The 27,498-nt window shown below is 42.6% G+C and overlaps 2 protein-coding genes across 5 annotated transcripts in view; one reads left to right on the top strand and one right to left on the bottom strand.

Moving 5' to 3' along the window:
* PMM1 (phosphomannomutase 1) overlaps nt 1-9,710 on the top strand; it is a 103,301-nt gene extending 93,591 nt beyond the window's left edge. For both annotated transcript variants that reach the window (XM_063940461.1, XM_063940462.1), the window contains exons 5-8: nt 94-193; nt 2,315-2,390; nt 4,276-4,391; nt 6,906-9,710. In XM_063940461.1, coding sequence (XP_063796531.1) covers nt 94-193; nt 2,315-2,390; nt 4,276-4,391; nt 6,906-7,028 — 415 coding nt within the window. In that variant the 3' untranslated portion in view covers nt 7,029-9,710. The remainder of the gene's footprint in view (nt 1-93; nt 194-2,314; nt 2,391-4,275; nt 4,392-6,905) is intronic.
* Nucleotides 9,711-12,684: 2,974 nt separating this feature from the next.
* The window catches only part of CSDC2 (cold shock domain containing C2), a 132,934-nt gene continuing 118,120 nt past the window's right edge, over nt 12,685-27,498 (bottom strand). For all 3 annotated transcript variants that reach the window (XM_063940463.1, XM_063940464.1, XM_063940465.1), the window contains exon 4: nt 12,685-19,906. In XM_063940463.1, the coding sequence (XP_063796533.1) occupies nt 19,744-19,906 (163 nt within the window). In that variant the 3' untranslated portion in view covers nt 12,685-19,743. The remainder of the gene's footprint in view (nt 19,907-27,498) is intronic.

Raw genomic sequence — 27,498 nt, forward strand, 5'->3', positions numbered from 1 at the left:
ATTCTGGGGAATGACTTATTCAGCATAATGTTCTGCATAGAATTGCTCATTACCAGTGATTTATATTCTACCCTCATTCTTGTGGATCTACAGGGGAACATTCATTGAATTTCGCAACGGAATGTTGAACATCTCGCCCATCGGCCGTAGCTGCAGTCAGGAGGAGAGGATTGAATTTAATGAGTTAGATAAGGTATGCTATATCATATGTTATTAAACTGCAGAACTTAATAGCAGAACTTTATTGTTACTTTGTAAATAAATATTAAACGTCCAGGACACTTTAAACAGATTTGAAGGTCATTTTATTAGACTGTGTATTATTCAGTGTAGCCAAAGCCCCCTGCATACCTTATCCAGGTGTAAGCTGTTCGATTCCCCTCCCCCTCCCCTTCGCATCACAAGTGTCTCCTAGCTAATAAAGGGAGCACTGCAGCCGCAGTCCCACCCCACCCCCCGACCCCCTGCCTGCACTGATTATGGGGCTGCCTGGCTGGTAAAGGGAGCGCTGCGTCGGGGGGGGGGGGGGTGTAGAAAATTACCGAAGCAGGCTGTAATAAAGGAGATATTAGTCACATTTCCTATGTTACAGCTTTGCTGAATGGGGAATGGAGTTAAAAAATTACAATTTGAATCAATTCTGAAAGTTAAATGATGATGAATATGCCCCAAGATGACATGCAGCGCAATTCAGATGTCCAGCAGAAGCTTAGCGATCACTACAGTATCTGTATTAGGTTCTGTATTCCTGTACCTAGCGTGATTTTAGCAATACAGCCGCTAAATTTAAAGTGGCAATTTGTTTTAAGGCAAAACCAGGTTTTGCCTTAGAGAACAAATTGGCACTTTAAATTTAACAGCTATATCGCAGAAACCACACAGATCAAGGAATTTGAAACTTATTACATAAATTAGACCTCCTAGTGTTCTTCAGTACTCGAAAGTAAAAATGAAAGTCGATGCGAATGTATATGGTGATCAAGGTCAGATTCAATAATGGAAACTTTTAATTCCTTAGCAAACTGGGGTTATGTGGACCTTTCTCAGGAATTCTGAGAAATAGTAATCTGAGTACAAAAGCCAAGCATAGAGAACTGCCTCATCATGTAACCAAGGACTAGCTTCCATATGCTAGCGGGGGGGGGGGGGGGCTGGGGGCTGGAATGGAGCACAACAAAGCCATAGCTTCTCGCCATAGTGGGAATAGACCCTGTGGGAATAGACCCTGTGGGTAGACATTCTGACTGCCGGCATTTTGAGCGCTTGGGATTCCGGCGTCGGCATGTTGACCGCTGGGATCCCGAGCGCCGGTCACGTGACCGCATTCCGCGTTTGGGAACCACTACCTTAAGCTATCATCTCTCTCTCCCCATCTCTTTCCGCTTCGCAGTTCAAACTTTTCCCTCCTTCCAATCCCCTCAGGTTAGCCACAGATTATCAGAGCAGTGATGTAATATATGCTTTAATATTGGTACTGTAGGCTACTCTGTAGATAATATTGCCATCTGAACTCCCCCTCCCTTTTTGTTTCTAGCAAGCAGGGCCTTCTGGCATCTGTATTCTATATTTATGTCATTTCAGCACTTTATGTTAGTTATGTTCTTGCTTGTTACTATGCGCTACTTGTGCAGATTATGTGTTATTTCCAGTGCTATTTTTCAGCAGGAACCAGCAGTTCCTGCTGAAAAATACTGGGTTCCTGAACCTGTCCTGGACAACAATGTAATTTCCATAAGATACATTTTATTTTGAAGTTCATTTTGAGTGCCTTCTTTTCTATAAACTATCGATCTATAGTTTCAATTAAAGTCTATTTTGAGTGCCTTCTTTTTTTAAAACTATCTATAACTTTTTTAATAGCTCCGCCCTCAGACCCGTAGTTCCTAAACCTATTTTTCCAAAAAAATAGTACTGGTTTCCTCTATGTGTGGAACTTGTGTAAACATATAAATAACAAATAATACAAGTAGTGATGTCTTTTTCCTGTTTTCTTCCGGCTTTTGCTTCTGTTTTTATTACATAAAACTGTAACCTGGAAATATCTGCACTAGATGATATATATATGATTTTGGATCCTGATCAGTATTATGAAATAAATAATACACAACAATCTGAATATCAATAGATCAAGAGTCATCCTGCAGTTACAAAATCTGATTTCCTATGTATGATGTTTTCATAGGATGATGCACTGATGCTAAAGATATCTTATTGTGTGTGTTAAAAGTGATGAGTGAGATTATAGGACAGAACAGTGTCCAGTCACTAAGCAACGGTTCTTGTTGTTTATCCTTCAATTTGTCTGTATTTACAGAAAGAAAAAATCCGTGAGAAGTTTGTGGCGGCGCTGCAGAAAGAGTTTGCAGGAAAAGGACTGCGCTTTACAAGAGGTGATCTCTCTTTCTTGCTCACTGATATGTCATGTTTTCCACTTTATTCTCAATTTACTTAGGGATTGGGTGAAAGCTGGAATGGTCCGGACTCAGGAACTGGACCTGCTCCCTGCAGTGCGCCCTTTATGGAGCTCTCTGTGCGCCATGTATGTGACATCTGTCATACAGCAAATGTGGGTGCCAACGCAGGTGTAGAAGGCACATTTCCTTGTTTTTTTCCAATACTATCTGTCAATCAGTATATGGAAGCAGTAGAGCAGTAACAATATGGCTAGTTCTCCCGTACCTACTAATTTCCAAAACACAATATTCATCTTCAATTCTTTATTTTCCTAATCCTCATACTCTTGGAAAACCCACATTTCTGTAACTGATTTGACTTTAGCCTCCAAAGAAAGATGAAGGCGGCTTTGAAATGCTGAGCCGGCTCTGTCTCATTCCAATTTCTTTGATTTATGTCTGTGCATCGTCCACTTGTACAGCATCCTGTAAGCTCTGATGAGAAAAGGAGAGGAGGCAGAAGCAGGGGGCACGTAGACAATTTGTCACCTCCTTTGGCAAGTAAAGATCCTTCTAGTGGTCAGTCCATGCTTGCTGATACACAGTAACTAATGGAGCAATCTAACTACATGCATCCTTTTGATTACTGTTACAGTTGTCAAGATCTGCTCTCTAGTGGTAGGAAGTGACTTTGACATAAAAGGCTAGCCCCCATACCGCTTTGGGTATGGTATGCCAGCGGCTGGGATCTCGGCGGTCAGCATACCGATGCCGGGATCCAGGCCGCCAGAATGCCGGGGGGCGAGCGCAATGAAGCTCGCCACAAATTCTATTGCCACTCTATGTGGGGAATTCAATTGTTTGAAAAGTCAGTTGGGTGTCTGTTTTGTCCTACCTAATAGACACCCAACCGACTTTTCAAACAACTGAATTCCACCCTATGGGTGCAGTGGAGACCCACGAGTGGGAATAGCCCGTTAGCCGGCATTCCAGCTGTCTGCATTGTCAGTGGTCAAGAATCCGGCGTCTGTTTCCGGACTGCCTGAGATTCAGACTGCCGGCAATGTAACCGCATCCCTCCATACCATAGTTGCAGCAGCACCCTTTGATTTTACAGCAGTTACACACTTTTATTTTTTTTATTTTTTATTATTTATTACCAGTTATTTATATATCACATGTATACACAGACACATTCACGATAGGGTTAATTTTGTTGGGAGCCAATTAACCTACCAGTATATTTTTGGATTGTGGGAGGAAACCCACGCAAGTACGAGGAGAATATACAAACTCTGCAAAGTTAGGGCCATGGTGGGAATTGAACCCATGACTTCAGTACTGTGAGGCCGTAATGCTAACCATTACACCATCCGTACTGCTTGAGGCGAGATGCATGAAGCAGCACATTTTGCATGGGATGCATTCCACCTCTGATCACAAGATACTTGACAAAATCACAGAGAAGAGATCTGCTGACCTTTGCGATACAAGGACTTCCGGGTTTATAACCAGCACTGCTCCAGGGAACCAGTCCGGTCTGGTGCTCCAGAGTGCGGACCAATCTGGCTTTCACCAAATCCTTAGTTATATACATATGCCACTATTGCATTAGTGAGCAGTAAGTTTATGAGAGGTTGTTTCCATTGATATAAGAGCTCTGCAGCTGTAGTCTCCTTTTCTCCATGTCACTGAGGCCCACACACATCACATCATAATTCCCCCAGGAATATTTTCATCTTTCGTTATCTTACTTTTGAAGCTTAATGATTGCTGATGAGAAACCTATGGCATACAAATGTTACCACTCTCGCATTTACTCCCACCCCGTCCACCCATGACCTCTGCTCTGTTCTCTCACTCTTTCCCTGCCTGTTTCTAGGTGGGATGATCAGCTTTGACATATTCCCAGAAGGCTGGGACAAGCGTTACTGCCTGGATATTCTGGCTGAGGAGAAATTTAGCCGCATTCACTTTTTTGGCAACGAAACATCACCGGTGAGATTCTGCCTTTATTTTTTATTTTATTTTTATTTTGGGGAGAAAGTCCAAGTAGAAAGCATTTTGTCCCTCCTGGAATGTGTCATGTTTGGAGGTGTGCACAATCTAATATACCAGCACCCTCCACCGGGGCCCCCCTGTGTATTGTGCCCCAGTGCCTGCGTTTCACTATTATGCTGTTTACAAGTGCAAACCATCTATAGGGCTGTAAGATCTAATATCTATACTGTCTGTAGTCCCGCAGAAACCCCTATGGGTTACTTACTTAAAAGTTGTTTCTTTGTTTTCCCTTGTAATTGGCATGTTTACTCTTACAGGCGGCAGCAGCATTAAAGCAACGCTGCTGTGTGCAAATATGTAGTCAGGTGCTGCTTGCTGCTGGAGAGCCGGTATCCAGAGGCATGGAGGAGGTGCATCAGGGCTATGAGGAGCGCCCATGGTGTCACCCCTCGGAAGTCATAGGATATTCGCCTCCTGTGTGCCTTATCATGACTTGATATTACACGTGTCAGCACAGAGGAAGCGCTGAGCACTACGTGGTGCAGCCTGATTAGTCCCGCAGCAGCAACCAGCACAGTGTAAAAGGAGGCCGCATACAGAGACATCCCTCCGTTTTTACTAGATGAATTCAGTGGTGCTCTCCAGGCAGGGCCGGTTCTAGACCCTGTGGCGCCCAGGGCTAAAGTTTCCAATGCCCCCCCCACAAAAAAAAAAAAAAAAAAAAATCTAAAAAAATATATCAAATAGCTTAAAAAGGGTTAGTGCGCGCCGCAGTCCTGCGGCACAAAATGCGGTCTTGGCCTCATAGGGAAGGGGTGTGGCCACAGTTATGCGCCCTGTAGCTGTACCACCAGTAGATTTGCCCCCTGTAGGTTTTATCCCCTGTAGCTGTGCCCTCAGTAGTTGTTCCCCTGTAGTTTTGACCCCTGTTGCTGTGCCCTCAGTAGTTGTGCCCCTGTAGTTTTTACCCGTGTTGCTGTGCCTTCAGTAGTTGTGCCCCCTGTTGCTGTGCCCTCAGTAGATGTGCCCCTGTAGATTTGCTCCCTGTTGCTGTGCCCTCAGTAGTTGTGCCCCTTTAGTTTTGCTCCCTGTTGCTGTGCCCTCAGTAGTTGTGCCCCCTGTTGCTATGCCCTCAGTAGTTGTGCCCCTGTAGTTTTGCCCCCTGTTGCTGTGCCCTCAGTAGTTGTACCCCTGTAGTTTTGCCTCCTGTTGCTGTGCCCCCTGTTGCTGTGCCCTCAGTAGTTGTGCCCCTGTAGTTTTGCCCCCTGTTGCTGTGCCCTCAGTAGTTGTGCCCCCTGTTGCTGTGCCCTCAGTAGTTGTGCCCCCTGTTGCTGTGCCCTCAGTAGTTGTGCCCCTGTAGTTTTGCCCCCTGTTGCTGTGCCCTCAGTAGTTGTGCCCCCTGTTGCTGTGCCCTCAGTAGTTGTGCCCCTGTAGTTTTGCCCCCTGTTGCTGTGCCCCTAGTAGCGACGCTTGAAGAAAAAAATACTCACCAGCCCCGCTCCTGCTTCCAAACCGCTGCTGCTGCCCTCCATCTCCGGCCGCCGCACCTTGGATCTATGGGAGAGACGTTGTGATGTCTCTCCCATAGCGCCGCACACTGTCGGTGCCGTGCGCTGCACCTGACGTCATTGCGCACCGCATGGCACTGTGGGAGCAGACGCTAGAGGTCATAATTGATCTCTAGTGTCTGCTCCCACAATGCCGTGCGGTGCGCGATGACGTCAGGCGCAGCGCACGGTAGCGGCTCTTGCCACAGCAGCGGCGGCGGCGCCCTCAGGACAGCGGCACCCCGGGCAAAAAGTCTGCTTGCCCGTGTCAAGAGCTGCTACTGTCTCCAGGGCATGGCGCCCCTAGGCAGCCACCTAAAGCTTCCTGATGGTAGAGCAGACCCTGCACGTAACCGTAAATAAACTTTTTTTTTTTTTTTTTTTTTTTTAGTGCAGCTCACTTTTCAGATTTCCACTCATTGGTGTGCATGCTGACAGAAGGCACGCAGAGCAACAGTTAACTTTTTGAACCTAAGTACAAAGTTTTTCCCATCAGGGCAGTAAGACAGAGCCCTCAAATTGTAGCAATACCTTATGTACGTCTCCACTCCTAGATCCAAAGCTCAGTCTACTCATACTAATTTGTAGATATTTGGGTTTGCAGTTACTTTGTATATGGTCATTGCTTTTAGCAGAATACCTGAAGCGTGCATACTGTACTAAGGTACAAATGCATTAAACCTGGAGAGGTTGCCCATAGCAACCAATCAGCTCATAGCTTACATTTATTAAGTACATTCTATAAAATCATAAGTAAATGCTGATTAGTTGATTTGGGCAACTTCTCCACTCTTTTGAAGGTTTCATACATCTCCTTAATATTTAATGTACATTCTGTTATAACACCATTGCATTTTATTGGGCATTATGATGTTGCAAGTGTTTAAATCGATATAAACCTGTCAGAAAGGACTTTTAGCATATGTATATACTCGACCTTACTGACCGTATTGTTGCTTTACAGGGTGGCAATGATTATGAAATATATACAGACCCACGTACGGTTGGGCATACAGTGGCATCTCCTGAGGACACTGTACGGAGGTGTCGGAGGCTCTTCTTCTCTGAGAGAAACCATGAGATTTGAACCTGGTTTCTGAGTGTCACTGAATGTAGAATTGGACCAGAGACTAGTGTATAAAGACACCCTGCTAGAAAGGTCTGTTATCATGGATCAGAATCTGTCTTCGTGTTCTTAGATGGTGTCATTACTGAGAAGAGCTGGCTGTATTGGAAGCTACACCTGGATCCATTTTCTGGTGTTCTGGGTAATGCAATGGATACATCACTGATAGCAAAGCTGAAGACAATAAATAGTGAGGCATTTTCCTCTACTACCTTTTAGATTCTAACTATGCAGGATCAGTATGATGATGGTTTACATTAAATGTTAGATGTTATATGTGATCTAACAACGGGGTTTAATCACAAGTACCAAAGTTGTGTGTAGTTGTTACTGTTGTTGGTTTGTTAAGATGTGTCTTGCCAACTATAAGGCCATCTTTTTGGTTTGAATAATTGTACTGCCGAATGAATGATTACATAACCACACAAGCCTACTGCATTTTTAATTAGAAATTGATTATTTGATGTGTTGTTATTTTTTAACTGATATTCCAGTAACTGACTCATGCAGATAAAACACATTTTATTTACTGTTGTTGCTTGTTGCACTATTGTTGCTTTGAAATTATTCATAAACTAGAGATTCAAATACAGTAGTTGTTTGTAGTCACACGCATTTGTAAAGTTCCCAGTTTAATACAGTAAGTATATTCATGTTCCATGTATAACATGTGTGAACAAACTGCCAAGTAAAACAACATCCAACATAGAAGTTTTCTTATCCCCAAAGTGTTTTTAGCAGGATAGTTTGTCTTTTAGATGTGAATATTTATGACCCTTTCTTTTGTTACTGTCCATTATTTGATTCTGTTATACCAATGTTTATAGATACATGAATTGTATATTATATTTGTGTGTGAATTTTGTATATATTTTTATGTCTATATCTATGCTGAGAGGTTGTAGTGTGTAGCTATACATTGGTTTCTTCCTCTTTAGTAATTTCCATGTAACATCATGTAACATATCATTAGTAAATATCATTCATTAGTTAATTAGTTAATATTTTACAATCCCAATAAAACACTGTTCATGATTTCAACTGGATTGACGAATCCAGTTGAAAAGCACTTAAAATAGTATTTTTCTTATTGGACCTTCGCAGGCATGCCTTTTATAAGGTTATTCAGGTACTGTGGGCAAGATGTACCAACGTTTTGCAGTACATCTCACCACACAGCGTGCCGATACTAATTACATATGTTAGTACATATGCAATTAGTATCGATAAGAGCTGCCCTTTACGACGGCCGCTGGTCCTTGGACTTCCGGGTTTATGACCCGGGAGTCCCTCTGCGCATGCACAGTGACGAGGCGGTCCACTGGGGATGCTGGGAGGGATCCGATTGGATCCCTCTGACATCACTGATACAGAAAGAAGCCCATAGGCTTCTATAGGGTAATGCCAGATTTTGCTGGCGTTACCCTCCACATCGGAAACCTGGCATCTGGGTCTTAGTACATTCAGGAAATGCTGTAAACCCGCAGTTTTTACAGCATTTTCCTGTAAGTACATCACGCCCTGTGTTCTCTCTATTACAGTGATGTCATTAGTTACTAAAAAGACTGGCTATATTCTCGTTACTATTTGTTTAGCCCACAAAATAGACTATAGGTACAGTTTGAAATAACATTATGCGGTTGCTAGGTCAACCACACTTAGATCGACAGTCAACAGGTGTTGGTCGACATGCATTAGGTCGACATGGTTCCAATGTTGACATTGACAGGTCAACATGTCAAAGGTCAACACAGGGAAATGTCGACATGAGTTTTTCACATTTTATTTTTTTACTTTTCCATACTTTACAATCCAAGTGGACTACGATTGGGAATAGTAACCTGTGCCGAGTGCAGCACTAATTGGAGTTCCTGTTGATGTTACGGAGTAAACTAAACTTTTTTTTTTTAAACAAAAAGTTCATGTCAACCTTTACTGTGTCGACCCGTTATTCCTTACCGGATCATTGGTAAATGTAAATAAATGTAATAACATTACGCCCAGCTGATGGGAATTACAGGGTTGGAAATGTAAAAAACAAACTTGCACAAACAAATGGCTAGTTATACAACGCACTGCACATAGGGGTGTCGTTCTGACCTGATCGCACGCTGCCGTTCATCGCAGCGCAGTGATCAGGTCAGAAGTGCGCATGCGCCGGCGCATGCCAAACAGCCGACGGCTGCCGCTGTGCGATGCTTTTGTACTTGTGCGGTGGGGCCGGACCTGACATGCGGGGCGGACTAGCCCTGTGCTGGGCGTCCCCCCGCATGTCAGTGTGGATGATTGTAGCTGTGCTAAATTTAGCACAGCTACGATCAGGTCTGAATCACCCCCATTGTTACATAAGGTCATTATTGGAAGAAATTCAGATGCAGCAGCAACTATGGCTGTAGTAGGTAAATCCCCATTGTCTAGTACTGAAACTATATAAAGTGACTGGATACTGCTTATTGCAGCACTACTGGAACCCTGCCCTTTTTGAGCCATCAGTCTCCCAGTGGCCATGAGGCGTCAGGCCAGCTATAATCCTGCAGTTCTAGAGCCAGACAATATAAAAATGTTTAAGTGCTGCTAAAATTACATTTTATTGAAAGATTGTCTTCTATTAATGTGAAAAGAATAAAATTATTTCTAATGAAAGTGCCATTTTCATTTGGTCTCCCCAGGTGTGCTTTTTACATATTACCTTTACTCACAGAATGTTTGATAGATTACATAGATAAATGAGAAACTTACGTGTTATGAATGTTTGATGGAAAACACAGTTACCCTATACTTGATGGGACGCCTGTTAACAATACACACAAGTGTAACTAGTTTTATTGCATTTTTATTGATTTATTGCCAACACACAAACTGTGAAACAATCAGACATAAATCTTTAAACATAGACATATTGTACAGTTTTGTTTTTATGCATTTATAAAATTCCTTGCTACAATAGAAAGACAAGCATAATTTATCATAATTATCGGAACTGGGTGGTACAGTATGATTCTGTTGTCTAGATTTTCTTAATTGAAACTATGAAGGAATTATATACTAGCAAATCAAATGTCATCTGCTTTATAAAGCACGATCTTTCCAAGTGTACAGTTAGCAAATAACAGGGTCCAATCTGTTTTTTTATTCATTGTACTAATGGATTTCAGCTATGTGAAACCCAGTCATCTGATTAAAATGAAAATGTATGGGAAGTCTTTAGAACAGTGAATTAACCCCAAAAAATTACAATTTGACAAATAAAATTTGAATTGCAAATCCATAAACAAATGTAAGAAAATATATTTTACAATCTGTTAGTTGTACTTTAGTTTTATATGGATTAATTAGGCAGCATTTCCATTTCCTATCATAAGTGAGATTCCAAATAAAGGGGCAGATGTATTAACCTGGAGAAGGCATAGGGAAGTGATAAACCAGTGATAAATGCAAGGTGATACACGCACCAGCCAATCAGCTCCCATATGTAAATTAACAGTTAGGAGCTGATTGGCTGGTGCATTTTACCTTGCACTTAACACTGCTTTATCACTTCCTTATGCCTTCTCCGGGTTAATACATCTACCCCAAAGTCACCTAGCCGCTGTAGAATGCAGCAATTTTTGCAGTGTCCTCAAGATGGCAGTATTGTGTGCATCTATTTTAACTTGGATTTAAATGACTGTCCAAGTGATGAGTGAAACCTGTTGTTTGCAAGCAAATATATATAGCAAGGTAGATTTTTAAACCACATATGGACAATTTGGAATATTAACAATATGGAACTTGAAAAGAAGAAAAAGAATAAACACTTTTGTTGTATAAAGTGTGTGATTGTGTTTTTTATTATACAAAACAGCATGGTTCTGTGGTTTTATATTATAAAACTGTCCAGTATGTGTTTTTATTATAAAAAAAAAACAGGGTGTTGTTATTATAAAAAAGATGCGCTAGTGGTAATGCTAATATTGGCAAAAGACTTTCATGAGATAAAAACAGATTTTTGTAAGAGCAGATGGTAGTATTTCATTTTGCTTATAGCAATTCACCACAGAAAAAAATATCTTAACTTGTATGTAAACAGGCTTCAATAGCATGATACTATACCGCCCCAAGTAATGTCAGTCAGTAGTTTTTGAACATACTCTCAACGCAACTTGTTTATGGAAAAAGCATGTTTGTGGTAAAATAATTTTGATAAAGTTATTAAAATACATGTATTATATCCCCAAACATTTGCAGTGGTAAATGCAGATTTGTTTTACAAATGATATGTTCATGAACTTCATCTTTACCTATGCATGTTGGACAGGTGTATGAACAGCCATCTATTTGTTGTGAAGAATTCAGGAAGTAAAGTTTGTCCAATGAAGTCTGAATACAAGATCCTACAACATCAAAATAATGTTCCACTCCATCTTCTACTTTTCTGTATTTTGAGTGAGGGTTCTTGAGTCCCTTCCCCATCCAATCCATAATTATTATGTCTGAGGAAGAGGGGCGTACTGTAGAAGGTCTGGGAAAAGCGGCTAGTATGCCTAACTGGGAGGCAGTCATTCTATGGAACCAGTGTTCATGAGAATGCACCCTTGTAAATTCATTAAGGCATGCCTAAGGGATAATCACTAATTAAGTAATGAGTCCCATTGTCATTAAGTACAGGCCACAAAATGGCTGCCTTCACTAACTGTGAGCTCTAACCAATAGAAAATGAGCACAGTGTTTAAAAAAATTAAAAGACACATTTTAACAAAATGCTTTACATACCGTTTTCTATAAACATTTTTTTTTCCTGTGTGTGAACAATTTGTGCTTCAATAAAAACATGTTTCTGTATTTAGACACTTTTCGCTTGGGGAAAATGTAACATGTCTCCTATTAAATCAAGAGATTATTTTGCACTTATGTTGGCAAATACATTAATTCAGTTGCTCTCAAACTGGGTGCCGTGGCACCCTAGGGTGCCTTAAGGAACTTGTAGGGGTGCCCTGGGTTGGCGTTCCAGGACCAGTTCATATTATTTGTGGTAAATGTAATAGTCAAAACCAGTGCTGGTGGTTGACAATCATAAAATAGGCAGATGAACAGAAGCAAATCTTGTCCCTCACCACATAATTGAACCTAGGGATGACATATAAACACAATTTACTTAATTTAATATTTCTTGATGAAGTCTGAGACGAAATGCGTTGGAGAACTGTCCTGACCTCTAATCCAGATAAGATATTTACCTCTTTTTAAAAATATCCTGCACTTTACTTATATATTTATTTATTTATATTATTTATTTTTTTGTATGAACTTTTTATCCCATTTTTTTAAAGAGAATTGTATATCGATGTGATATTTTAGAATATTGTTAAGAAGTTGCTTCTTATACTTTTACACTGGGTATATCATTTTATTAGAGACACCATTAGTCGCTTGTACCCCCCTTCCTTTTTTTTCGGTAGACCCATTTGTTTCAGGGATTTACCATCCATCCCTGTATCCTTGGGGGCCAGCAGACGCCCTATATTTTGGGGAGTGTCAATATACATTTGTTTGAAAACTTCAACATTGTTAAAATCCTCTGAGACAGTTGTCAGTTTCACATGTGGCGCAGTATTATTACTTTGTGTGCGTATATATATATATATATATATATATATATATATATATATATATATATATATATAAATAAATTTTATTTTTTTCTTTATTCCTGTGAATGGATGGATAGGGGCCACAGACTACAATATATTGCTTTGCCCAGGGCATACCATGCTGTTAAGATGGTCCTGCCAGAACCAACTAACTAAATGGAACTAACTTATGAGTCCAATAAAAAAAAAATACATAAACTGATTTTTCCATAGCTGAGCAAATAATTACTAAATATTCCCATGCAGTTATCTTGTTTTCCCCTGCTCCACTTCTGGTTGTTGCCAGCTAAGTAGTTCCAGAATTCCCTCCCAGTGCTGACCTGCACAAAGCTGGGGATTTCCACAGTAACACAAGCCATATAGGTCAGTGTGGCTAGTCTGTTAGGCAAGTCTTGTGTAAAATTGGCCCAGACATTCCATAGCAGGCTTGTCACTTCAGACAAGAAAAAAAGAAATAAAAATCACATTCAGAGGTTTTAATGATCTGCATATCTAACCCAAAAAAATAAACTTTGTGCCGGATGTAATGACGCCTAAATTTGGCGGCCGTGTGGGATGCCAGCCGAACTCAGACGTTTTCTTAAAGGGGCAATCCCTTACAAGGCATGGTTTTGTATTGTAAGTGTTGCCCCTTTAAAAAAACGTCAGAGTTCGGCCAGCATCCCACCCGGCCGCTGAATTCGGACGTCCTTACATCCGACCCTTTGTCTTTAATTGGGTTCCTTTGTAGAGCTTTAAAACTATCGCAAATTAAGCAAGTCTGACTTTCTGTCCATATACTCTACCTACTGCAATAAATTCAATTCATGTAAGATAATTATAATATTATATAGTATCAAATGCATTAATAGACTGTATGTATATCCATTTAATGTGTCATATAGTGCATTTACCCTTTCATCACTATTATACATCAATTAAAATACAGTTGGGAAAGAATAATATATATGCAGAAATCTAATAAAAATCTCAGTGCATTTAACTTCTATATTCAGTGCGAGTAACCTAATATCATACTAAAATAGCCCTAAAAAGAAAAAAATTATGAGGGAGATGTATCAAACCTTGGAGAGTGTTAAAGTGTAGAGAGATAAAGTACCAATCAATCAGCTTCTAACAAATACAGTCTGTAAAAAGGCATAGCTGCTGATTGGTTGGTACTTTATCTCTCTCAATGGTTTGAAACACCCCCGCTATATGCTTAACGTACACTATACATCATGATAAATGAGTAATGTAGACAGTAACATGCATAGTGTTGTTACACATAGCTCAAGTCTGTAGCTTACTTTTTTTTGTATATCAATTGAAATTTGCTGCAACTGACCAGTAGCTTATTGTAATTCCTTCCTAATCAATTGGGGAAAAGCTAACTTACCTATTTGTATTCTTTTCTCAGAGAAAAAGGTTTATGGATGGGGGGCAGTGAAGATGCAACTAGCACCATGTGGGTGGTTCACATCACATCTTCAGGCCTCTGATGTCTGAGCTTCATCATTATGACACATTGCAAGCCAGTGAGATGCATTCACTGAGAATTACCTACTCCCCAGGAGATGTAGTCAGGATCCCGGCGGTCAGAATACTGATGCCGGGATCCCGACCGCCAGAATGCCGGCAGTGCCGCCACAGCTATTCCCACTCCTGGGTGTCCACGACACCAATGGAGTGGGAATAGAACCTGTTGCAAAGTGCAGCGAGCCACTGAGCCCGCAAGGGGCTTCATTGCGCTCGCACCCCTGCCAGTATTCTGGCGGTTGAGATCCCTGCGTCTGTATTCTGATTGCTGGGATCCCATACCCAACCCATCCCCAGAAGTCTGTAGTTCAGTCAATCTGGGAGTCTCACGGATATTTCAGGAGAGCAATCAACTATGCATAAAAATGTGATTTTGCAAGTCATATACTCAAAATATACCAATTTACCACCAAATGGTTGTGTGTGTGGACGATTGTCAAGAACAATGAAAATGAAAACAGATTTTCAACATTTTTGTCAGAAAACCACAGTTGGCACCTGTGTATGTCATCAGCCGACTGTACAAATGACCACTATGCAGCCAGTAGTGCCCAATTTGGCAATTCACATGTTTGACAAAATTGGTATTAAGGCTGTAAGGAATCAATTTAGGTGGTAAATATCTTCAGTTGTTTTGCGGCCACAACATATAACTCCTCTACATCTGTTATGAGACCAATCTTGATAGCTTTTTCAGGGCATCTCCAGGAAAGTCAATGAGGGGAGTGTTGGGAAGGGGGGTGGGAGGGCACAATTATGTCATTGTACCCCACCCCTTATCTTCAAAGCCGCGGTTTGTGGAATTTTACAGTGGGAGTAGGGCAACACAGTGTCATGGCCTCACGTCATCCAACCTCAGTGCCTCAGTCAGGATGTGGGCGGCATGGAGGGGACTGGCCTGTTGGGAGACCCTGGAGAACCCCCCTTAACTTTGCACTATTAATGCTGGGAGAGTTGGCAAGTATGTATGAGATCTACTGTAGAAGCAAGGTTGCTATATCATACCTCCCAGTTCTCCCAAATTAAGCAGGAAAGTCTCAGCTCTGTCCTGCCTTGAGACAAGTTGAAAGATATGTCCTAGTCACCACTGTTCTGCATAACCAATGGTGCTGGTGCCACTGCCAATATGTGGGTGTTCAGAAGAAAGAGGACGTGACTAAGGCATCACTGAGCACTTCACAAGGCATAGCCACATGGTCATAGGTCTGACCGTTTGGGAGCAATGCTATAGCAATAAAAAAGAAAAAAAAAATACTAAAACTAAATACAATCACAAATCTAAAAATAATAGAATCGCTGAAGAGAGCACTGCGGCTTTGCATATGCCACCACATATCTGTGGCCGGTTTTTTTTTAGAAGTGGTGATGTTGCCCATAGCAACCAAAACATATTCTACTTATTCATTTGGCACCTTCTAGAAGATAATAGCTAGAATCTGAATGGTTGTTATGGGCCACACAACACACATATACAGCAACGGGATCCATTTTCCAGACTGAGACTTCTCTGTAAAATGTTTTCTTCCTGTAATTTGGGGCACGAAGCCAAAAAATTCCTACAATTACATTGGGTAACTGTTACTCCCCACAGGGCCACACTGCTGCTACCTTCCTCATTAGATTTAGCAGCAGCATCCCTCCAAGTGGCTGTAGAATGAAGCACCTGGCGATCATGTTTGTATACCTGATCTATGAATCCATCAGCATTATTCTATTCGTTTTCTGAACTGTACTGTTTGGATTAGGGGTATTCAGAGCAGAGACCCCATACCTGTGTATATTTTATGTTGTATACCTGTAGCTGTGATATCTACGCACTTGCTTAGCTTGTTTAGGGATCATCATATCAACTTTTAGGCCAAACTACACTTCACTTACACAAATACCTTGAGAATACACACAACCAAACATCATAGAGGACATTGGGCCTCATTCAGAGATGTACGCAATGGCGATGTTTATAGAGTTGAGTGATTGTTTATTTGCAAATTGATTGACAGTCAGGGACCATTTGGGGGAGGTAACGGAGAGTAGAAGCAAAGGATTGTGCCCACCACTGCATATTTGTATGCACTTGCTTCAATCTGTAAAGCCGCCAGTGGGCGTCTCAATCCATTTCCAGGCAGCTACAGCATTAGCATATGTTCGCACATTGGCCCTCATTCCGAGTTGTTCGCTCGGTATTTTTCATCGCATCGCAGTGAAAATCCGCTTAGTACGCATGCGCAATGTTCGCACTGCGACTGCGCCAAGTAACTTTGCTATGTAGAAAGTAATTTTACTCACTGCTTTTTCATCGCTCCGGCGAACGTAATGTGATTGACAGGAAATGGGTGTTACTGGGCGGAAACACGGCGTTTCAGGGGCGTGTGGCTGAAAACGCTACCGTTTCCGGAAAAAACGCAGGAGTGGCCGGAGAAACGGTGGGAGTGCCTGGGCGAACGCTGGGTGTGTTTGTGACGTCAACCAGGAACGACAAGCACTGAACTGATCGCACAGGCAGAGTAAGTCTGGAGCTACTCTGAAACTGCTAAGTAGTTAGTAATCGCAATATTGCGAATACATCGGTCGCAATTTTAAGAAGCTAAGATTCACTCCCAGTAGGCGTAGGCTTAGCGTGTGTAACTCTGCTAAATTCGCCTTGCGACCGATCAACTCGGAATGAGGGCCTTTAGCTGCGTATAAATGCATTAGCATACATCTCTGATTTAGACCCATTATACTAAGCTATGTTTATATATATATATATATATATATATTAGTATATCTTTATTAAGTAGTGCATTTTATAATCATGCAATAGGAACAGTATCTGAAGTTGCTCTGACTCACTTATTTTTTCTTTGCTAATTATTTAAATGTGCTTTTAGCTTTATTTTACTTGTCATTTTAGTCCTCAAAGAAAAGATCATAGCTTTTCATGTCTGTACAATTTACAAATTAGTTCTGATTTCCTAAACAGCTAAATAATACAGTTTCTTGTGGGTGGTAGTCATGTGACCGCCGGTCGGCTGACCGACAGTCACATGACCTCCTCCGTGAGCCCGACGGCTCACTATCCCGATGGTCGGCATGCCGACCAACAGGGACTATTTCCACTCGTGGGTGTCCACGACACCCATAGAGTGGGAATAGAACCCGTGGCAGCCGCAGGTCGCCACCGAGCCCGCAGCGTGGCGAGCGCAGCGAGCCCGCAAGGGGCTTGCTGCACTCGCCCCTCCCCGCCGGGATCCCGGCGTCGGTATGCTGCCGGGATCCCAGCGTCGGTAAGGTGACCGGCGGTCAGGAGACCGCCGGTCACCCGTACTACACCCTTTCTTGTAGTGGTTAAGCATAGGCTGCTAATTAACTATTTGCTGTCTATAGCTGCATTGCCAAGCAGATTAATGAATACATAGAAAACCATAAATGCACCTTGATGGCCATTACCATACTCAGTGATTTTTTTCAGCTATGCAAGAAGAACATGACTAGCACCATCTCACTACTTTTATTGTTGCTATAGAAATAACTGACTTAAGGGCCCTACACACTGGGCAATTTTAACGGTCTTTTTTCCCCCCAAAGATGTTTGCAATACATACACACTGGACGATATCTATGGCCGATATGACAGTACATTATACATGCAAGCCAATTTGGACGATCCAGATGTAAACGAGGATAGATCAAAGATGAACGACTGCAGGGACGCGCATCGTTCATCGTTGGTACATCCACACTGGTCGATATGAATGATTTATGGTTCATTTGTGAATGATATTGTTCATATCTACCATTGTTATCTATAAGTGTGTAGGGCCCTTTACAGTAGTTGTGGTCTCTGAATTTAATACAATACTACGCTCCTATGATTATCCATTATCACCAACGTTAGGGAATAGTTTTCAATCCCTTTTACAGACGTCAATTTAAGTTTTTAGATACAAAATACAGACTTATATTAGAAACATTGTCCATCATGCGGACAATGAAGGACTTGGTAGGATGGTACAAATGTGCAGTAATGGTATTAGATAAGGGACATAACATTCAATTGCTGGGACCATAGCATAATTTTGAGAGGAAGTACTATCCACGCCGAAAGTCCACAATCTGCTCTTCTATGCAGTGAAGCCCTGTTTGGCCTTACAGATCACTGCACATGGGTTGGCCCCACAGATTTGTAGAAGAGGCAAGCAGAGATCCCTGTAGTAAGAGACCCACATCACCGGGCCCCGACCTCACAACCAGACTCATGATAGCTATATCAGCTACTCCGCTTTGGTATTCCAGAGGAAAACTCAAAATATCTTCTAAAAGATGATATATGTGTAGATATATGTATGCACCCCAACATATTGCCAACAATCCCATTTGTAAAGCATTAGTTATGGCGTAATGATGGATCATTATCAAGTTCAAAACAATGTCATAACAGAACTTTATGGAAAGAGATCTTACATATCACCTGGCAGTGTACAGTCATGTCACAGAAACGAGTGAAACCGACTGATGCATCTTATGGTGTGTTTGTAAATTTGAATAAAGGGAAACTGTACAGCACCAACATAATTGCACTGTTGTGCTGTCTAAGGGGAACAAGACATAATTAACAAATAAAATTCCCAACATGCACAACGGGCAACAATAATCTATTAACAAAAAGATAAAAATATAAAATAAAGAAGAAATCAACAAAAATAAAAGTTGTGCTCAGTGCACAACAATACACTAGGCTACAAGATTTAAGGCACACACATAAAAATATATTAAATAAAAAAATAATTCACAATAAAATTCTTTGAACAATACTTAAATGGAGAGCTCTATTTCGAAGGCTGAAAGCAGGCCACATTAATGTCCACCAATAATCAATGTATAAAATTATTTTCCTCCTCCATCTACACAGTCAATGTACTATATATCAAGCCCCAAGATTAACCGACATGTTGCAGTTACTAATCATATAATGAAGCATTAGAAAATTGTATGGTACAAATACCAATTTAACAATGATAATACAATGATACAAAATATAGAAAAGCAGATATTGTTAATGCTTTAAAACTTGAAGTCCCACAAATTCGGGATAAAGATTAAAAAAAGTGGAGAATCCCTAGAGAGCTCCGTAAAACAACTACTGCAACAGAAACCCTGACCCTTATACATCTCTGTGAATTAAGAAAATGTCATCACTAAAGAATTACAAGAGAAAGGAGCAGGTGAGAACTCCTCATCATGGTTACCATTCACTGCTATCTGCTGATCTTATATTCTGGACAATCATGTCATGAACTGGTTGAAGTCCAGCTCAATAATGTTAGCTTTAGGACAAGTGACAAATCTAGTAATTGATTCCAGATCTTAGGGACAGCTTGAACCAGTCCATATTCCTCATCTTCCTTTATAAAGATATATTCCCAGCATGAAACTGGCTCAACCTTTCCAGAAGATCTGGTGCCATTGCTGTAGGTGTAGACACTGTCTATATGGCAGTAGTATGTCTCTTTATGGTCCCCGCCACCTATGAAAGGCTGTTACGCAGTCTAGGAGCTGATGATCTGTCCTGACCATGTCTCGTGCTTTGTGTGAGGAGAAAGGTGAGTGAGGATAACCTCCACAGCTTGAAGTTTCTGGTTCTTGGGTGGGATTGGGCACATCTTGTAAGTGACCTCATCACCTTCGACAGGCACATATTCTCCCTCAATGCTGTAACAGAGTAATGCAAGCCTGAATTAGAATGAGACAGAATACACATAGGTATTTCATCCACAAAATATAATAAATTCTATTCAAAATACAACAATTCTATTACCTTAGCTTTCAGGGAAGCAGGCCAAACAGCAGCTCATCTCCTCTATAATGCACAATACTTACCTGACACCTAGTGGTTTTCCTGTTCCATGGTGTCTCTAGCCTAGGATTTCTCTCTACCAGAAGCATCACCTGTCACAGCCAAAATCCCTTTTCTTGGCATAGCTATCTTGCGTCTTCACTTGAGCATCTCTCCCCCACCCCTCCAGATTGTTTTTCTAAATTTAGCTCTTCTTTTCTACTCCTCTCCTTATTCTGCTCTCTTTTATCCCCAGATCTCTCCTTTAGCTTCCCCTCTCCCAAGCTCCTTTTCACTTCAAACTGTTTCTCTTTTTTGCTTTAACGTGACATGACATAATGATGCTGTGATGCTTAAGTGGTAGAAGAAAGCAGCGGCTCTGTAAGAGATGAACCTATAATAGGACATGTTGCATAGTCCTCCATAAACATTACAAGGACAGTGGCACACAGGAATTCAGACTCCTCACCCAAATAAAACATAAAAAAATAAACAATTCACCACCTGTTTATAAAAGTAAAATAAAAGTAAATTATTATATAATATATATGTCTCTGTTAACTGAGTGCTTTCACATGTATGTTGTCAGGTATTGGTACACGAAGGGGACAGGTGTGCAGTGATTACTAAATGTCTAAGATAATATGCAGAACTCGTAAAAAAAAAAGTGGCATCTACTTGGTCAGTGATTGGCTGATTGTCATGATTTCGGCTGCAGCCAGACACTAGTGTAATCAAGCCCCATGACGCTGAGCACCAGTGGGTTCAGGGGAGCTCCTCCAATCAGGGCTTGGCTTCACTGACCCCTGATGCAGCTCAGCCTGATGTGATGTCCTTTGCTCTCTGTAGGGTGAAGGAGCTGCAGAAATGGACCTCTCCTGCTGTACTGCCTGTGCCAGTGTAATGGCATCACAGCCTCTGTAACACCCTCCTCTCCCCTTATTACTATTTCATTTGTAAAAGGTTATAAAAGGCAGTGGGCAGCAGATGGGGCCCCTTTGAGCCACCGGGCCCTTGGTCCACCACCTGTACTGCCTTATAAATAATCCGGCTCTTAATACATAGACAACCACTAGCGCACGCAGAGGGGGTCTCTGAGTACCTAGAAATCCCCCCTGCTCTCCACTCCATTGCCCCAGCTGAACGATTAGGTTTTGTTTGTTTTTTGTAATAAAGACGGAGGAGCTGGTCTATTCATAGAGCCGCCGGCAGCGGGCTGACTCGACAATAGGTGGCGCTGGGGAGCACAGCTTCTCAGGAGCAGCAGTGCCCATGGTAACAATGCTGGCCGGGATAAGCACTCTCTTCCTCCGTCCCGGCCAGACATAGTCACAGATATGAAGCCCGCGGCTCAAGCATGTGTGGCGCAAGTGTGGGGTGCTGGGGGACGGCAGGGGAGGCATCGCATCCACCTGTGTTTATGTGCATACATATTATTAAGTGATATAGGGGAGAGGGGAAAGTAAAGTGTATGTGTGTTATTAAGGTGAAGTGTGTGTGTGTGTGTGTGTGTGTGTGTGTGTGTGTGTGTGTGTGTGTGTGTGTGTGTGTGTGTGTTATTAAGGTGAAGTGTGTGTGTGTGTTATTAAGGTGAAGTGTGTGTGTTATTAAGGTGAAGTGTGTGTTTGTAATAAGTGAAGAGGTGTGTGTGTGCGTAATAATTGAAAAGTGTGTGTGCGTAATAAGTGAAAGCAGTGTGCATATAAAGTGAAAGGAGTGTGTGTGTGTGTAATAAGTGAAAGAGGTGTGTGTGCATATAAAGTGAAAGAAGTGTGTGTGTTTGTGTGTGCGCGTAATAAGTGAAAGCGGTGTGCGTATAAAGTGAAAGAGATGTGTGTGTGCGTAATAAGTGAAAGCGGTGTGCGTATAAAGTGAAAGAGATGTATGTGTGCGTAATAAGTGAAAGAGGTGTGAGTGCATAATAAGTGAAATGTGTTTGTGCGTTTAAAGTGAAAGATGTGTGTGTGCGTAATAAGTGAAAAGTGTGTGTGCGTAATAAGTGAAAGAGGTGTGCGTATAAAATGAAAAAGGGTGTGTGTGCATATAAAGTGAAAGATGTGTGTGTGTGTGTAATAAGTGAGAGGAGTGTAATAATAAGATTTTACTTACCGGTAAATCTATTTCTCGTAGTCCGTAGTGGATGCTGGGGACTCCGTAAGGACCATGGGGATAGACGGGCTCCGCAGGAGACATGGGCACTTTAAGAAAGAATTTAGGTTCTGGTGTGCACTGGCTCCTCCCTCTATGCCCCTCCTCCAGACCTCAGTTAGAGAAACTGTGCCCAGAAGAGCTGACAGTACAAGGAAAGGATTTTGGTAATCCAGGGCAAGATTCATACCAGCCACACCAATCACACCATATAACATGTGATAACAACCAGTTAACAGTATGACAAATAACAGAGCATCAGGTCAAACCCTGATGCAACCATAACTTAACCCTTATTGAAGCAATAACTATATACAAGTATTGCAGAAGAAGTCCGCACTTGGGACGGGCGCCCAGCATCCACTGCGGACTACGAGAAATAGATTTACCGGTAAGTAAAATCTTATTTTCTCTAACGTCCTAGTGGATGCTGGGGACTCCGTAAGGACCATGGGGATTATACCAAAGCTCCCAAACGGGCGGTAGAGTGCGGATGACTCTGCAGCACCGATTGAGCAAACAAGAGGTCCTCCTCAGCCAGGGTATCAAACTTGTAGAACTTTGCATAAGTGTTGGAACCTGACCAAGTAGCCACTCGGCAAAGTTGTAATGCCGAGACCCCTCGGGCAGCCGCCCAAGAAGAGCCCACCTTTCTAGTGGAATGGGCCTTAACTGATTTTGGCAGCGGCAATCCAGCCGCAGAATGAGCCTGCTGAATCGTGTTACAGATCCAGCGAGCAATAGTTTGCTTTGAAGCAGGAGCACCAAGCTTGTTGGATGCATACAGGATAAACAACAACTCTGTTTTCCTGACCCTAGCCGTTCTGGCTACATAAACCTTCAAAGCCCTGACCACATCAAGCAACTCGGAATCCTCCAAGTCACGAGTAGCCACAGGCACTACAATAGGTTGGTTCATATGAAAAGATGAAACCACTTTCGGCAGAAATTGTGGACGGGTCCGCAATTCTGCTCTATCCATATGGAAAACCAGATAGGGGCTTTTATGTGACAAAGCCGCTAATTCTGACACACGTCTAGCCGAAGCCAAGGCTAATAACATGACCACCTTCCACGTGAGATATTTTAACTCCGCCGTTCTAAGTGGTTAAAACCAGTGTGACTTTAGGAAACTTAACACCACGTTAAGATCCCAAGGTGCCACCGGAGGCACAAAAAGAAGCTGAATACTCAGCACTCCTTTTACAAACGTCTGAACTTCTGGTAGAGAAGCCAACTCTTTTTGAAAGAAAATGGATAGGGCCGAAATCTGAACCTTAATGGAGCCTAAGTTTTAGGCCCAAATTCACTCCAGTTTGTAGGAAGTGAAGGAAACGGCCCAGATGGAATTCTTCCGTGGGAGCATTCCTGGCCTCACACCAAGAAACATATTTTCGCCATATACGGTGATAATGTTAAGATGTCACATCCTTCCTAGCCTTTATCAGCGTAGGAATAACCTCATCCGGAATGCCTTTTTCTGCTAGGATCCGGCGTTCAACCGCCATGCCGTCAAACGCAGCCGCGGTAAGTCTTGGAACAGACATGGGCCCTGTTGCAACAGGTCCTGCCTTAGAGGAAGAGGCCACGGATTTTCTGTAAGCATTTCCTGCAGATCCGGATACCAGATCCTTCGTGGCCAATCTGGAACAATGAGGATTGTTCTCACTCCTCCTTTTTCTTATTATTCTCAACCGTTGGGTATGAGAGGAAGAGGAGGAAATACATAGACTGACTGGAACACCCACGGTGTCACTAGGGCGTCTACCGCTACTGCCTGAGGGTCTCTTGACCAGGCGCAATAACTCTGCAGCTTTTTGTTGAGGCGGGATGCCATCCTGTCTATCTGTGGCAGTCCCCACCGAACTGCAATCTGTGCGAAGACTTCCTGATGAAGTCTCCCCTCTCCAGGACGTATGTCTGGTGAGGTAGTCTGCTTCCCAGTTGTTCACTTCCGGAATGAACACTGTTGACAGTGCTCTTACATGATTCTCCGCCCAGCGAAGAATTCTGGTGGCTTTCGCCATCGCCACTCTGCTCCTTGTGCCGCCTTGGTGGTTTACATGAGCTACTGCGGTGACGTTGTCTGACTGGATCAGAACCGGTTGGTCGCGAAGAAAGATCTCCGCTTGACTTAGGGCGTTGTATATGGCCCTTAGTTCCAATATGTTGATGTGAAGACAAGTCTCTTGACTTGACCAAAGACCTTGGAAATTTCTTCCCTGTGTGACTGCTCCCCAGCCTCGGAGGCTCGCGTCCGTGGTCACCAGGATCTAGTCCTGAATGCCGAATCTGCGGCCCTCTAGAAGGTGAGCACTCTGCAGCCACCACAGGAGAGATACCCTGGCCCTGGGGGATAGGGTGATCAACTGATGAATCTGTAGATGTGACCCGGACCACTTGTCCAGTAGGTCCCATTGGAAAGTCCTCGCATGGAACCTGCTGAAGGGAATGTTTTTCCCAGGACTCGAGTGCAGTGATGCACTGACGCCTGTCTTGGTTTCAATAGGTCCCTGACCAGAGTCATGAGTTCCTGGGCCTTCTCTATCTCAAGGTAAACCCATTTTTGGTCTGTATCCAGAAACATACCCAAGAAGGCCAGACGAGTTATAGGAACCAACTGTGACCTCGGGAAATTGAGAATCCAGCCGTGTTGCTGTGACACCTTTAGCGAAAGTGACACGCTGTTCAACAACTGCTCTTTTGATCTCGCCCTTATTAGGAGATCGTCCAAGTATGGGACAACTGTGACTCCTTGCTTGCGTAGGAGCACCATTATTTCAACCAATTACCCTGAAATTGGTAATGACAATCCTGTACCGCAATTGTCAGGTACGCCTGATGGGGTGGATAAATGGGAACATGAAGGTATGCAGCCTTTATGTTTAGATACACCATCAAATCCCCCCCTTTCAGACTGGCGATGATCGCTCTGGGCGATTCCACTTTAAATTTGAACCTTTTCCCGTATAGGTTCAGAGATTTTAATTTCTAAAAATAGGTCTGACCGAACCGTACGGTTTCGGGACTACACCCAAGGTTGAGTCATATCGCCTTCCTTGTTGCAGGAAGGGAACCTTGAGCACCACCTGTTGGAGATACAATGTGTGAATTGTATTTAATATTATCTCCCTTCCTGGGGGAGAAGCCGGTAGGTCCGATAAGGAAAAACCGTCGAGGAGACACCTTTCGAATCCAGCTTGTAACCCTGAGAAACATTTTTTTATTGCCCTGGGAACCACCTGTGAGTAAACTCAGATGTGGCTGAAGAGTCGAAGACGTGCTCCCACTGGGGCGGACACCCTTAGCGGAGCTCCAGCGTCATGCGTTGGATGTAGTAGAGGCCGGGGAGGACTTCTGTTCCTGGGAACTAGCTGTGCCCTGTACCCTTACCTCTGGTAAGAAAGGACGCTCCTCGTACTTTCTTGTTATTCTGCGACCGAAAGGACTGCATTTGATAATGTCGTGCTTTCTTAGGCTGTGAGGGAATATAAGGCAAAAGATCAGAATTACCAGCTATAACTGTGGAGACCAGGTCCGAGAGCCCTTCTCCACACAATTCCTCAGCCTTGTAAGGTAAACCTTCCATATGCCTCTTTTAGTCGGCATCACCTGTCCATTGCATGTTCCACAGGACACTTCTAGCAGAAATCGACATAGCGTTGACTCTAGAACCCAGTAGACTAATGTCTCTTTGGGCATGTTTTATATATATATTATATATATATATATATATATATATATATATATATATATATATCAGACAAAGGGACTGCGGCACTCAAATCCAAATCATTTGGATTTGAGTGCCGCAGTCCCTTTGTCTGATATATATATATATATATATATATATAAATATATATATAAAAATCAGACAAAGGGACTGCGGCACTCAAATCCAAATCATTTGGATTTGAGTGCCGCAGTCCCTTTGTCTGCTATTCACCCTCTTCACTGAAGGCACCTATAAATTACAGTTCCAGCACGGAGTGACGGTTCGTATGTCTAATATATATATATATATATGTATATATATGTATATATATATATATATATATATACACATACACACACACACATATATACACATATACTAGGGTCAATACCATGGTATCCTTATCTAGAGTTTCAATCTCCGCTGATAAGGTATCTGTCCACGCTGCTACAGCGCTATAAACCCATGCCGACACAATCGCCGGTCTGAGTAGTGTACCAGCATGTGTGTAAATGGACTTCAAAGTACTTTTACTGCAAGCTATCTGCAGGATCCCTGAGGATAGCTGTTAAGTCAGCGCTACCTTTTGGGTAAACGTGACAAGGCTTTGTTCACCCTAGGGGAAGATTCCCCTCGTATCCTGGCCCCATTAGGGAAAGGATACTCCCTGAAAATTCTTTTTGGGAAGCTGCAGCTTCTTGTCTGGAGATTCCCGCTCTTTTTCTTCATGAGAGGAGGGAAATTTACCTCAGCTTTCTTCCCCTTAAACATGTGTACCCTCGTGTCAGGGACAGATGAGTCATCAGTGATATGCAAAACAACTTTTATTACAATAATCATATATTGAATACTTTTCTGCCAGTTTTGGCTGTAACTTTGCATTATCGTATTCGACACTGGAGTCAAACTCCGTGTCGATATCAGTGTCTATTATTTTGGATAGTGAGCATTGTGAGACTCTGAAGGTCTCTGCGACATAGGGACAGACCTGTGTAGATTCACTGTCTGTTCTCTAATCTTTTGTGCAATAAATTTACCTCAGCACTTAATTTCACATATCCAATCAGGTGTCGGCGTTGTCGACGGAGACACCACTCACACACACATTTGCTCCATCTCCTCCTTATGAGAGCCTTTTACCTCAGACATGTCGACACACACGTACCGACACACCACACACTCAGGGAATGCTCATCTGAAGATAATTCCCCCACAAGGCCCTTTGGAGAGACAGAGAGAGAGTATGCCAGCACACACCCCAGTGCTATATGACCCAGGAAAAACACAGCAATTTAATGTTTACCCAGTAGCGCTGTTATTGTCTGCGCCGAATTATGTGCCCCCCTGTTCTTTAAAACCCTCTCTTCTACTGTGGTATAAGCAGGGGAGAGTCCGGGGAGCTTCCTCTCAGCGGTGCTGTGGAGAAAAACATGGCGCTGGTGAGTGCTGAGGGAGAAGCCCCGCCCCCTCGACGGCGGGCTTCTGTCCCGCTAAAAGTGTAAAATTGGCGGGGGCTCATGCATATATACAGTGTCCAGCTGTATATATGCTCCTTTTGCCAAATAAGAGGTTTATATTGCTGCCCAGGGCTCCCCCCCCTGCGCC

This window comes from Pseudophryne corroboree, chromosome 9 (genome assembly GCF_028390025.1).
Source record: "Pseudophryne corroboree isolate aPseCor3 chromosome 9, aPseCor3.hap2, whole genome shotgun sequence".
NCBI lineage: Eukaryota > Metazoa > Chordata > Amphibia > Anura > Myobatrachidae > Pseudophryne > Pseudophryne corroboree.